At 45.9% G+C, this 13,268-nt stretch overlaps 1 protein-coding gene across 1 annotated transcript; it reads left to right on the plus strand.

Moving 5' to 3' along the window:
• Positions 1 to 8,392: 8,392 nt before the first annotated feature.
• Positions 8,393 to 12,844, plus strand: LOC104083093 (protein FAM162B-like; the record flags this gene model as incomplete). Its single annotated transcript, XM_009586459.1, has 4 exons — positions 8,393 to 8,564; positions 10,449 to 10,554; positions 11,959 to 12,067; positions 12,737 to 12,844. Coding segments are annotated over 4 exons (495 nt in total), but the record flags the coding sequence as incomplete, so codon positions are not given.
• Positions 12,845 to 13,268: the final 424 nt, after the last annotated feature.

Consider the following 13,268-nt stretch of genomic DNA (forward strand, 5'->3'; position numbering starts at 1 on the left):
GAAGTGGGCAAAGGTCCTGCTTCTGTGTTTTTTCCATGATGATGCTGTTGCCTCTTTCTCTGTTGATGTCTTCCTTTGTGTCATGACCAGGCTCAGGATGATATTTAACTGTCAGGACAGTCTGGGAGGTCTCCAGCTGATACTGTTGGTCCTGGAAGGCTTTCCCTAAAGAGCCAATTCTGGCTCTTGCACCTATCACCAGTGTATGCAGACCACGTGGCAGATCCCCTGTTATTCTTGGGATGTTTAGAGTTCGGTTTGTTCCTCTGGGCCAGATAGGAGCCACAGCGTTCCCACAGCCAGGGTTACTCTGTAAGTAAGTAAGCCAGCAGTGGGTAAAACCCCTCTCTCATCTCACTGCAGTGCTGCAATGGATGAGTTCATATGTTATCTTGTGGACTTCTAGCTGAAAGTTGGATTCTCTGGTCCCGCTTAGCATGCGGCAGCACCGAGCTGGCACTCCTCCCGCTCGTCTGGAGTGCTAAGATTCATTAGCCTGCATTTATCAGCTCTTGCCAGGGAAATGGTGAATAATGAGGCCTGGTTCAGGTAATGAAATGATCTCCCTCTCACATCTGATTACATTGCTGCTTATTATTTCCTCGGTGTGTAATTTTGCTTCCCTGGAAACTTGTTTTGTAAACACTAATGACTGTGCAGTTATGGCCCAAAGTCAAACCAGCCCAGCAGTGCTGCAGGAGCCTGGTGAGCCCTGTGGCCTGGCTGTTTGTGTTGCCACGTGTGCTTCATTAGCTAATGTGAGGATGGAGACAGGCCCTGCCCCTTTGCTGGAAGGTACAAGGAACAGCACCAGGAAAGGTGCAGCCCTTGGCATCCATCATGAGCAGCTTATACCGTTTGTTCAGGTATCAGTGCTGTGATTTAGCCTACCTAACTGCCCTTCTTCCCTGGCATGGAGTTTCTCAGAGAGTTATCTACCATGATCCCTCTCCATTTGTAATTTGTTAGAAAAAGACACATTGCTCTCATTTCTTCCTTTATTCCTTTTCTTCTTGAGTAACTTTCTTGAATAACCAGAGCAGTGCAGGCGCTTATACCCTTTGTTCAGGTATCCGTGCTGTGATTTAGCCTACTAACTGCCCTTCTTCCCTGGCATGGAGTTTCTCAGAGAGTTATCTACCATGATCCCTCTCCATTTGTAATTTGTTAGAAAAAGACACATTGCTCTCATTTCTTCCTTTATTCCTTTTCTTCTTGAGTAACTTTCTTGAATAACCAGAGCAGTGCAGGCTATTCCAGAAGTCTTATATGAGGACACTAAAACAGTTTTCTCTCTACTGGAATTACTTTGCTTGTACATCTTAGAATTTCATCTACTTTTTCCATGGCAGCATCTGCTTGGCAGCCTGGGGTCATCCTAAGTTAAACAAATGCAGCCAGAAATCCTCATCTTTAGCCCCAAAGTGATGTCCTTGCACTGTGTGCTCTTTGTCCCATTTCTACAACACAAGCCCTTGGGGTAATCCAGTTTTCCTATATGATCGTCTCATCAACCTCTGTGTGAACTTGGTGACACCATCCCCACTTTAGCCACTTCCTTCTCCAACTTATATATTTTTTTAAGAATCTCCAGTTCTCCAAGCATAGTATTTGTACCTGTGGGAGATGTTTTACTGAAGTCTAAGCAAATGAGAGCTGCCCACCTAATGTGGGTAGCACACTGGAAACGTCATATATCTGTGATAAGATCTATTATTGAACAAATTCCTCTTTCAGTAAGACAGCTCATTGCAATGGCTTTGTGTATGAGTTTCCATGACGTACACAGTCCAGAAAATGCAGGACAGCTTTGTGTTATTGTCAAAGAAGTAAAGCCCTGTTTATGTAGGATGTAATTTCTTTTTCTGCAGCTCCTGCCCCCCCTGTAATCATTATATATCTTCTCAAGATGAGTCTCTCATTTCCCTCCTCGTTATTTCTTTACCATACTACGTAGGAGCACCAGCAACTGCCTGGGACTCCCTTGTGCAAGGCACTGTACAAACGGAGCAGAGGAGTCACCAGCCCAAGTCTAAGCCCTACAGTGGCATGCATGAGCCAGTCCCTAAGAGTCCAGGCAGATGTAGCCAGTGGTTTGAACAAGGCACCAAGACAACACTGTTTCACCAAAGCCCCTGGACCACAATGCAAAGCCCTGTGTGATAGGAGACTTTCACTCTCCTGCCCTCTCCATGCTGCCCTTGGGGGACTGTGCATCTTTTAGGAGATATATTTCCCTGACGGTCCCTTTGGTCACATAAAAGCTGCTGGGAACAAATCTCATCCTACAGGTAGGCTGTGTCTCACCCAGGAGTGTTTGGAAGAGTTTTATGGTCTCTTTAGAGGGATTGACAAGACACAGTTCATAAATTTGAGGAGGCATTTGGCCCTGTTATGGGCTACTGTGGCATGCATTGCTGGGACAAACTGCCCCCAGGGTAGTGCCTCTCCCCGTGTTACCCGGGATACATTTGCTCCTGTATTGATTGCATATATATTCAACCAGTCTCTAAAAGGGGAAATTTAACCCCACAGTGCAGGGGCTTGTAACGATTTATTGGCCTGATCGATGGTACATGACTTCTCCGCAGGAGCTGAAAAAAATGTAAGTCATCCTTATATAAAAACAAGTGTGAGGAAAAGACATTTCCACAAAGAATTGTTCAGTCTTTTAAAATTAGGTTTCTTTTTTCCCTAAACTATTGACTAATGGACTGAAAAATTTCTAAATGCGTCTGTTTTTGAAGACAATGCCATTGTTCTCAGGAAAGAAAATCATTAAGTGACAAGTGAGCAACGAGCCTGTCCTTGTCAGTGTGTTTCTCAGGCTCAGCTGGGGAAACAGGTGTGGGAAAGGTTTAAATTAAATGGCCCTCCAAACTTTGAGTCAAAATGTAAATTGTTAGGATTCTGATGGTTTTGTTTTCATTTCAGAGTTTTGCACATTTTTGCTCCAGTTGTGCGTTTTTGCTCCAGTTGTCCAGTTGTATATTATTCCAGAAATCAGAGGCCCGGTACAAAGCTCATCGATGCATTAATTTCCTTGGTTGTAAAAGCTGCAAATTCATCACAACACCCTGAACACCTTGGGTCCTGGGATCTTTGCTGCTTGCATCTGACTGCTCCTCCATAATGAAGCTGGACTTAGGCAGCCACCCCACGTTTCAGCCCATCAATAGGTGGCTGCTGCTTGTGCCAAATCACCCTGTGCTGGCGGTGACATGCCATTTCATTGCCTCTGTATAATCATCCCAAACCCTGGGAAAGCTCATACTGGGGCTTTGCCAGAGCAATGACTAACTTCTGTTTTTCTGCCGTGAGCTTTGTTCTTCTGACACCAGCTGTTATAAACCCTGCACTTTGTACCCAGGGCACGTCAAACCCATCTCAAGTCCCTTGTCAGCATTTGTTTGCAGAGGCTAGCGACTCTAGGTCCAGCTCACAAGCTCCACTGAATTTGGCTCCTATTAAGACAACTCATAACTGCATTCCTGTGTTCAACAAATATTCTATTTCATCTTAGCTAAAAACCTGGAGCTGGTGGAAGGGAACAAAGCAAGAAGCAAGTGTGGCTTATGGGTCCTCTTGGTTACAGCAATGCCCCTTTTTTGTAGGCATTTCCATTACCATCAGGAGAGGTAAGAGTGGGTTCTAGCACTGTTCCAGAGGTAGAACACACCAGAATACATCCAGGCTGTTAATTGGGGTTTAACTCTCTTAAGAATAAATGTGCTTAATGGCAGAGAAGATGAATCTTCCTAGATAGGGATCGTTTGGAGATCCTTATTCTTGTAATGTTGGGCACTTCTGCTCAGACCCAACACATTCAGGGCAAAATTCTGCTCAGTCTTGTGTTAGTGGCAGACACAGAGAACAGGTCAGATCTTTTTCACCTGGGGGAAATGACTGCTCCTCTTGTGGAAAATACCAAGTGTGTTACATCAGTTACCTTTCCCTATTAAGAGACTGATGCCAAAAGGCTCATATGGTATAAATTAGGCAAGATTTACCAGAGTCAGTGGAGTTTGTGGGTTTGGTTTGGGTTTTTTTGTTTTGGTTTGGGTTTTGGTGTGGGGTTGGTTTTTTGGGGGTTGTTTTTTTTTTTTTTTGTAGTGTGGCTTAGTGTCTTATTTATGGTTGCTAGGCAAGATTTTTAAAATCGTACTGATACTACTAAATTTGGAGGAATAGGGACAATATTGGTAGAAAATGCAGGACCTTTTAGTAACTGGATAGAGGAATCCTGATTTCATTTTTTTTCAAGCAAAGCTGAAATTTAACACAGAAAGAGGGGAGGGACTCCTTCATTTTCACTGCTCTCTTTTAGCAGATGCCTTGTTTTATTGACAACACTCAAAATTATCAAAAAAACAATCTGACTGTCCTGAAGTGATTAAAGCCTCATGCTGGTGCTTGTTTTCAGAGCTCTCTACAAACCCTCTGAGTCTGGTTTGGCTGTAAGATTGTTCCCTTGATTTGATTTGGCCATGGTGAGAAATAGTTAAGGAGCTTTTAGTTTCTTGGGATTTGCATTTGAGTTTCCTTAGGGTAGACGATTTCCTGATATGGGGAGGATGTGACTCACCTCCTGGAGAGAACGGAAGCCCTGGGAGTGCTGCTCCCCGGGGACCCGGGAGAGGCGGGATGGGCTCTTGGGCTGGGAGTCTGCAGGTGAGTGAGACATTTCAAAGCAATTCATTGCTCTTGCTGTGTTAAATTGCGCGGCTGGAGAATACACAGTTGTGTGGAGGAATATATCCTGACTCACTTAGAATTTCATGAGCCACGAGCCCATCCAGGACTGCTTGTTTATCTCGTCTAGGAACCAACACAGACCTCTGCTGCATATTTAATTAGATGGGGAGAAGGCAAAGATTTTTAAGATAAGATTATCTTCTGCTCATTATCACAACCCTTATGTTAAAAGTTTGCGTGGCATGCAAAACAGAGCCTGATGGTAAGCCATTTGGTTTTGAGGACACTGCACGTGAAAACAGAGTAATACTTTTTTTTCATTGAATACTCCTATGAATTCTTTTGTGTATATGACCAAAAAAATTTGTTGTGCCATCTTATGAAAATTAACCAAGAGATGTAAAGAGATGTGCAGGAACCTGGGGCCTCTGGAGGAATAAACTATTTCATTCCTGTGGCTGTTGAAAGCAGAAAAAGAAGAACAGGTGAAGAGAACCTGAGTCCGAGTTTCTCATTGCTGTAATAGGCTGACAATAATCAAACAGTATAAAGTCAGTCAGAAATCAAAGAACAATGGATTTTATATTGTGGCGTTTCAGTTCCAGTTCTGCAAAGGTTTTTGTGTACATTATGGAGGGGAGGATGACTGGCTGTTAGCCCTTGCTGCAGCGTCAGCTGCAAGAGCAGAGTCCGAGGTGGCAGAAGGGGTGTGAAGATGATGCAGAAACGGGATGGAGTCCTGTGAGGTTTTTTATTTAGTTTTCCATCTTCAGTGTCAGCACCATTGTGCAGCAAGTGTTACAACTACGTATCACTCTCACACAGAAAACAGAAATGACAAGAGTCTGCACCACCACCACAACTGAGAACCATCCTCTGCTCTCTGAGCTAGCCTGCTCCTTTGTAACTCAAAAACCTTCAGATCTGTGCTCTCCCCTTGCAGTGAAGGTCAGAGGAAGCCTGGGGGACGTCTGTACAGCTACTCAGTGTGTGAGTTGTTATCTGTACCATCCAGGCTTGCTGAGGAGCTGGGGTCCTGCTCTCCTCCTGGCAGAAGGATGTGGGAGGAGGATAAGATGGTGCTTTAAGCCTAGTTTTGCTAATTCTGCGTCTCTGAACATGTTGTTACCGCTATACAATAAACTCCCTGTCTGTGAGCTTAATGGTCATGAAATAATATGGTTGCACTCTGCTAATGAGTCACTGATGGGTACCAAGTGAAGGCTTGGTGAGGGGAGTGAATGGATGAGCCTCATGGGGATGTTTTGTAACCTGGGCAGGGGTGTGTGTGCACGTACTGGGCTGGGCACAAAACATCTCTAAGGAGGACCAAGGCCATCAGGCTGCACACAAGGCTACCTTGGTCCCAGAGCATTCTGCATCTCTCTGCTGTTCAGGAAGGGATTCAAGATGCTGTGGGCCAGAGAGGGATCCACAGTGCACAAGGGAAAGCTTGATTTCCTAATGCAGTAGTGTATGTAGCTTTTTATTAGCTTTTGTGCACTGCAGTAAAACTCACCCCGGCATTAAACATTCACGGTGCCGAGAAACAAGTAAAATTCAGGAACAAGTAACTGCCTTTGTGGTTTCATGAGGACCTCTGTGTTTTTGCACTTCTAAATGCTGGCATAATAAATCCTGAAGTGCTTTTTTGCTCACAGCAGATGTGATTAATACAGCTGTTAGCTGGTGTGTCTTCTAGAGGAAACAATTGGCAACCCCTCAGTGGATAAGCACCGGAGGCCTGAAAACCCCCATGATTTTCTCCACATTTGAGAAACTAAGAGATAAAATAAAAATGTTCTTTTTTTCTCTTCAAATCCATAATCAGACACGATGTAAAGACAGTCACTTTTGCAATAAGCATTTTGGAGAGTGCATGTTAAAGTGAAAAATGCTCGGCACAGCCGGAGCCCCCCAAGTGCGATGTGAGCATCATGGCAGCATGTCCCAACTCCTGCCCCCCAGCCCCTCCTGCCCACCCAGCTTGGGGAGCAAGGGATGTCCATGTGTACAATTCCTCTTTTCCACTCGTCAACATTTCTGCAAGGTGAGAAGGGGGCCTGCGGGGATGCTTAGGGGTGCTGAGCCCTCTAAACTTCATGCTATAAATGCACCTTTCCTCCTCCTCACACCCATCTTTCCCCAGGGAAATCCTGAGCAGGACACAAATATCCTCAGTGACTTTACCAGGTTTCCCCTCTGCTTCTTCCAGCATAATCACATCCACTGATTTCTGCTTGTTTGCAGCTGGAAGCTCAAACCACCATTTATTTTCTGTATGGGTTCCTAATCTGGAAATTGATCCAATTTGCTTTACCAGATTATAAGCAAATTAAGCTAAACACTATTATGTCCGGATGCATTGTGGAGCTTTCATGAAAGAGAAAAAACTGCGTTTGTCCTTACTGTGAGTTTCTTCTTTCCTCAGTTTCAATAACTTCATGTTCTCAAAAAACATAAAACATGTCTATAAACGGTAGAGTTTTTTCTTGGGGCCGGGAGCTGGGTAGCTGGAGCTGCATCTGTCTCACATCTTTCATCCTCTCAGCCCTTAAAGAATATCCCTGCCAACAGCCCAAGCTCTATTCCCTTGCAGTTCCTCTCCTTGCTCTTAGACATAGTTTGATTATCTGCAATATTGCATTTGGGTAGTATTACTAAACAGTTCTGAAAATTTTTCTTTCGGCAACTGCTTCTTCCCTTTCAAACGGATTTTTTTTCCCTAGTTGTAAATCAGCTTTAGAGCCTTGTATATCTAAGGAGAGCAAATACCCCCCTGCTCCAAATGAGGCAAGTATTTTGCATTTCCATTTCCTGACCCATCAGGGCGAATTTTGTGCAAAACACAGGAGAAATGTTGAAGTGATAAAATAGCATTATTTTTGGTTCATTCTCTGGTTAGAACAGCTGATGTTATGGAAAACATCTAGCACTATCCAGACTTCGTGGAGATTGAATTCAAAGAGGGCAAATACTTTGTAGGTATTGCTACGTTTCAATGACAATTTTACTGACTGACAAATACTACACCACCTGAGGTTTTTGACATAATTTCTTAGTTTACTGATTTAAACTTGAAATATATCTGAAACATATTTCTTTGCCAGGAAAGTTTGCAGTCTGGATGTGAGATGGATTCCCCATCTGCATTTATAACCACAAACATTGGCTTTAGTTTCCTTCTGCCAAACCACATTTATTCTGAGATAGGGGAAACGCTGCTCCTCTTCAAAAAGTCTGTTTAACGCAACTGATTTGCAAGATTATTTTTTAGCTGAGAACAATTAAGAACTCTAACAGCTTAGCTGGCTGTGGTAATTAGCAGTCACAAAGCCTATCTTTGGAGAAATATAGCACGCTGTCCTACTTTAGTCCTACCATAGTAAGGACTGAGAAAATAATGTAAATACCCATTGCTCTCCTGAGCAGCTCCTTGGGATAGGGAGCCTGGGGCAGAGCCTGGGCTGGGCGTGAGCTGCCGCAGCGGTGATCTCTGCCCACATTGCTCGGAAGGTGTGTCATTTTGGTAAACACAGGCGATAAATTTAACTAGTCATCGTGACGCAAGCAAAAAATGTTGGCAGCCAGGGTGGAAACGCGTGGTACTCCCTTCTTACAGGAAGGGGTAGTTTTATGTTAATAACTCCTAGAAGCAGCCTTCTGGGTTCCTGCCAGTTCCCCTGTGTGCTCCCAGGCCGGTGGGGAGGCAGCGGCCCAGTGCCGGCGGGGTGGGATGCTGGGGAGGCTGCTGGGGCGCAGCCCCGGGCTGTGGCGGCCGGTGGCTTGGCCAGTCCTGCACCCCACCAGAGCCGTCGGCAACAAAGCAAAGGGCGCTCAGGATGCAGCTTTGCAGGCGGCTAATCCAGGTGGGTAGAAAGGCTTTGGTCGCTGTTTCGTGCTGCAGCATGGAGGGAAGGGGTATTTGCAGGAAAGGGCAAGAAAATGATCCTTGTTCTCGTCTGTGGCTGTGTTACTGCAGTGCTGCATCTCCTGGGGTTACAGATCCTCCCAAGACATGGACCACATTGAGAACTCTGACTAGCACAGTGCACAGGGATAAAGTTTTTTGCATTAAAAAAATCCTCCTCCTATGGCAGCAAATACAAACTGATACTTCATGTCAGGGAACCTGTTAATTAAAAAAATAAATGTATGTTCCTCCTCGTACCCAGTTGCCAGGTTTCCAGAGGAGGACCAGTGCAGGACTGGTGCATGTGGCAGACTTGCACCCCTCTGCTCCCCCCGGTGCTCCCTGCCAGATTACATCCACAACTGTGCATGCTTATGGCAGGCAGTGCCCTGGCTTACCTGGCAGGTAGTAGCCATGGGCAGCTCCCACATGGGCAAGCTCCCTGATTATCCAAAGAGATAATTTCTCTTTTTAATCTGTGCTACCACCTCCTTGGCTGTGCCTTTGCAGATTCCTCACCCTAGCAAGGCTGGACTGCATGGGACTGCCTGTGCTCCTGCGGGGTGGCTGTGGGTCTCCAGCATGGGGCTTTGCCCTTGTCTTTCCTGGGATGGAGCCTGTCCTTTTAGTGATCCATCCTACTGCTTGCTGCAGATCTGATTCAGACACTTGCTGATATTTCAGATGTAGCTCTCCTGGTCTTGCTGGCACTCTGTAAGAGAAATAGGAGAAGCAGGAGATTAAATTTAGCTGGGGGTCTGGGTGCCCAGATTTACACCTGGGATTTTTCAGCCATTCACAAGTCCTGGCATGCATGAGCAGGCCTGGGGCCAAGGCACTTAATGTAATTTCACCACCTCAACACAGGCAGGAAGAGGCGCTCCCTGTGCCCTGATCTGCAGCAGCAGTGATTTCCTTTCAGCCAAGCACCAGCAACCCAGCAAGCGCAAGGGAGTGCAGGACACCGAGACTAGGGGCATCTTCATGTCCATCCCTTCCTGCATGCCCTGGTCATCCATAGGGCATTTCTAAATACCAGTCCCACATTTGCAAGCACAGGGCACCGTAAGCTAGCATCTTGAGTGCACCTACCTGGGTATGTGAGCAGTCCCAGCTACCTCACGATGACCACCTGTACAGGTGTGCAATACAAAAGCCAGGATTTGAGCTAGCCATTGCTTACCCAATTTTTCCAGGGTCTCTCTGCCACTGCCCTCATCATGGCCTGTCATTGGGCTTGTTTCCATCAAGAGGAGCCAGAGTCCCTTTCTCATTGTGCTTACAGTGACAGCATGCTAATGGCATCACCATGGTAGTCTGGTGGGGTGTAATGTATCATCATTAGAGTACAGTAATGTGGTACCCAGCTTGCATGAGAACAACTGCCAGTCTCCCACCAGGCTGTATTTTAATAGACCTTGTCTCTCCGTCAGCGCTTTTAGAAGGAGATGCTGTCGAGGAGTTATTAGTGCTGCTGGCAGTTTGCTTAACTCACTAGTTGGGCCATTTAAAAGCAAGATGCTAGCAGTGTGAGAGCATGCTGCAGGCTTGGGTGACTTCAGCACCACATCCTTTCCCCCCTTAATCAGGAAGGTTAGAAGAGATTTTTAGTTTAAAACCTACCTAAACTAAAGGCAAAAAATGAAATAAGCTGCAAATGTTACAAAGCATCACACACCAGCTACTGAGTCCTTGTGACATTAGAAAGTACATTTGGCTCTCACAGAACAGAAAAGTGCCATTCTGAACTTTCAATCCTTTTCCCCCTGTAACAACAGCTTTTTTCCTCTTCCCTTCTTTAAGCTTAACTCATTGTTTTCTTTTCTAAAATCTCTTACAGGTTACAAAGCTTTCAAAAATGACAGAAGGCCTACAAATTTTGATAAAAAGGTGTTAGTATGGGCAGGACGCTTTAAAAAGGAGGAGGACATTCCCAAGCACATATCGTAAGTAGACCTGTCTGAATGATGCTTTTGGATGTAAACAAACGGATTGAGACCCCAGTCTGCATTACCCAGAATTGTGCTCATATGGTGACGGTCAGTGCTCCTCCATGCTGATGGGGCCTGCTGCTACTGGTGTCCAAAAATAATCTGAATTTTTGCGAACATGAACTTTTTGTCATGCCCTGTAAAGTAAACTGGATTCACTTGTTTTAGATACCATAAGTTTCAGACTAAGCTGATGTCTTTTGCAAGACAAGTGGCTTTGTAAGTCAGAAGTCACCATGGTAAAAGATCACCCACTTTGGATTTTTGCATGCTTTGCTAGTTTTTATTGATTAGCAATTAATAATGCTGCAGAAATTTTAAAAAGAAGTTGGGGCTTTGCACAGCTTTGGTGACAGACATCTGCAACAAGTTCCTCGGGTCAGGGCTATGGCTTCACCTCCTTGTCGAGGTATTTTGTTAAAGGGTTGTCACTCAGTTTTGGAGACCTAATGCTTCCTGACTTGTGACGTCCTGGGGGCTCCTCCAGCTGGCCTTCCCCTTGCAGGTGTACATAAATCTATGGCCAGATACGATTTCATGAATGACTCATTGCCATGCTGCCATCTCTTGCAAGCGTGAATTGTCGGATAAATGCCGTGAGTCACTCACGGAAGGTGGTGGAGATTTCCCAGCGAGGGCTGTGGCTGTTCAGCTGCTTGGGAAGACAACTCCAGATGGATGGTGCAGTTGTCCACTCCAGCTCAGGCTCAGCCTCCCGCTGCAGGCAGATGCTTGTGGGGCTGGCGCCAGCTGCCTGGCAGAGGGCTACGCTGCAGCGGGACAGGGCTGCAAAGCACCACATGCAGCTGGGATGGACATGTGGCCACAGACCCAGTCACCGCTTGCTGTGCCTCTTTGCTGTGTGAAAACTTTCTGTTGCTCTTAACCAAAATGTCATGCATGCGCTTTTATTCCACTGAGGGTGGCATTGCCTGGCCCTGGTGACACGGCCCCAGTGTTTCCTGGTGCTGTGTAGCATCCCGCACCCTCCAACACCCAAAGCTGGGCCCTTCGTAATTCCATTATCATGATGAAAAGACTTTCCTCTCCTTGTCATTTTTCAGGTGTTCACTCTCATATGCAATAAAAGAAAGCAGGAGAGCAGGATTTGTTATTCCTGTTGTTACTGATGACTCTTGGAAGTAGCAATACCCCACGTGTGTGGGAGGGTGGCTAAATGTTTCCTCCATAGGCTAATTTTTTGAGTCCTTTTCTAAGCACTTGCAGAAAGAGAAGGCTGAAACACACTGTACATTAATAGGCAGTTGCTGGAAGACTTGAGGATTCATTACCCAGCTCCCCATGATCTCATTTCACACATGCTGCTGCAGGATGGAAACTCTGCTCTGTCCTCCGCAGGTCTGAGGTCCTCGACGCAGCAAGGAGCAGCGTTAGGATAAAGGTTTGCTACATCATGATTGCACTGACCTTGCTGGGCTGTTTGGCCATGGTAATCACAGGCAAAGAAGTGAGTATTGTTTCTGGGTGAACTGATCCACTTAATGTATGGTCTATGTATGCTTTCTTTGTAAATAAGCACCTGGCTGGCAGACAGGTTTGAGAATAAGTCCATATAAGCAATATTTGCCCAGGATCTGTATCACCCCATTCTCCGGAGGAGAGATTGGCATGGGGAAGCACACGTGCTGGTTAATGTGTTCCTTCTGACACACTTTGCCATAAACCCATGCAGTGCAATGCTCTGTATCATGGCATCTCAGCAAGAGGCTGGTCCAAAGGTTGTGGAGTAGCTCAGACAATGTCAATGGTGTCTGGTCCTGCTCTGCATCTGTGGGCCATGAGGGTCCCGCGGTCCCGCGGTCCCACCTAGCCTGCATGCCACCATGGCCACCAAGAGCTGTGACACTTGCTTCTTCCCTGGGGAAGGAGGCAGGGACGGAGTGTCTCCAGCCTGACTTGCATGTCCCAGCGCACCTGTAAACAATTTACAGTGTAATTTTCCTGCTAATTAGAACTGCAAATGCTGAAAATTTGGTAAAACAAGGGAACACATTAAATTCTGTCTCTGCAAAATATCGAAAAGGACAGTGGGGTGCCAAAGCAAGTGGTGCAAATGTGGGGAAATTTAGTGGTGGGAAATGTATGCATGCGATGATTTTCACCATTTCTTTTCAAGGCTGCTAAAAGGGATCACACGCTGCTGAGGTTGAACACAGAAAAGAAGGCCCAATGGAGGGCTGAAGTGGAGAAAGATGAAGAGGCAGCTGCTGGGAAGCCACAATGACTGGGAATAGATTTATTTGAACAGCAGGAGATAAGTGATTTGCACACATGGCCTATGTACCTGTCTTCATTTAACTCTTTGGAGCCTTTTCACTCAAACCCTCAGGGCAAAGACTTCACTGCTTAAAAACTGCTCCATACAAACTGGACAACTCCTATGGAAACTCCAACAGCTGCTTTCTGTGGCCTCTGGTCCTTGGCACTGGGTTCTGTTGAAATACAGAAATCTCTTCTTAATGGGAAAGTGTGGGAAGGACGGATGCAGGACTCCCCAGCTCAGGATCAGCTTTTTGTGGTGCTGCTGATGCTCAGCACAGCTGTGGGGCTGTCTCCTCGCAGCAGGGAAGGATGTGACCCTACATCAGAGAGCAGCCTGTTCTGTGCGATGCCTCTAGCGCAAACAGCCTTGGCCAAAGTGACCCAGA

Source organism: Fulmarus glacialis, unplaced genomic scaffold (assembly GCF_000690835.1).
Source record: "Fulmarus glacialis isolate BGI_N327 unplaced genomic scaffold, ASM69083v1 scaffold10091, whole genome shotgun sequence".
Classification (NCBI taxonomy): domain Eukaryota; kingdom Metazoa; phylum Chordata; class Aves; order Procellariiformes; family Procellariidae; genus Fulmarus; species Fulmarus glacialis.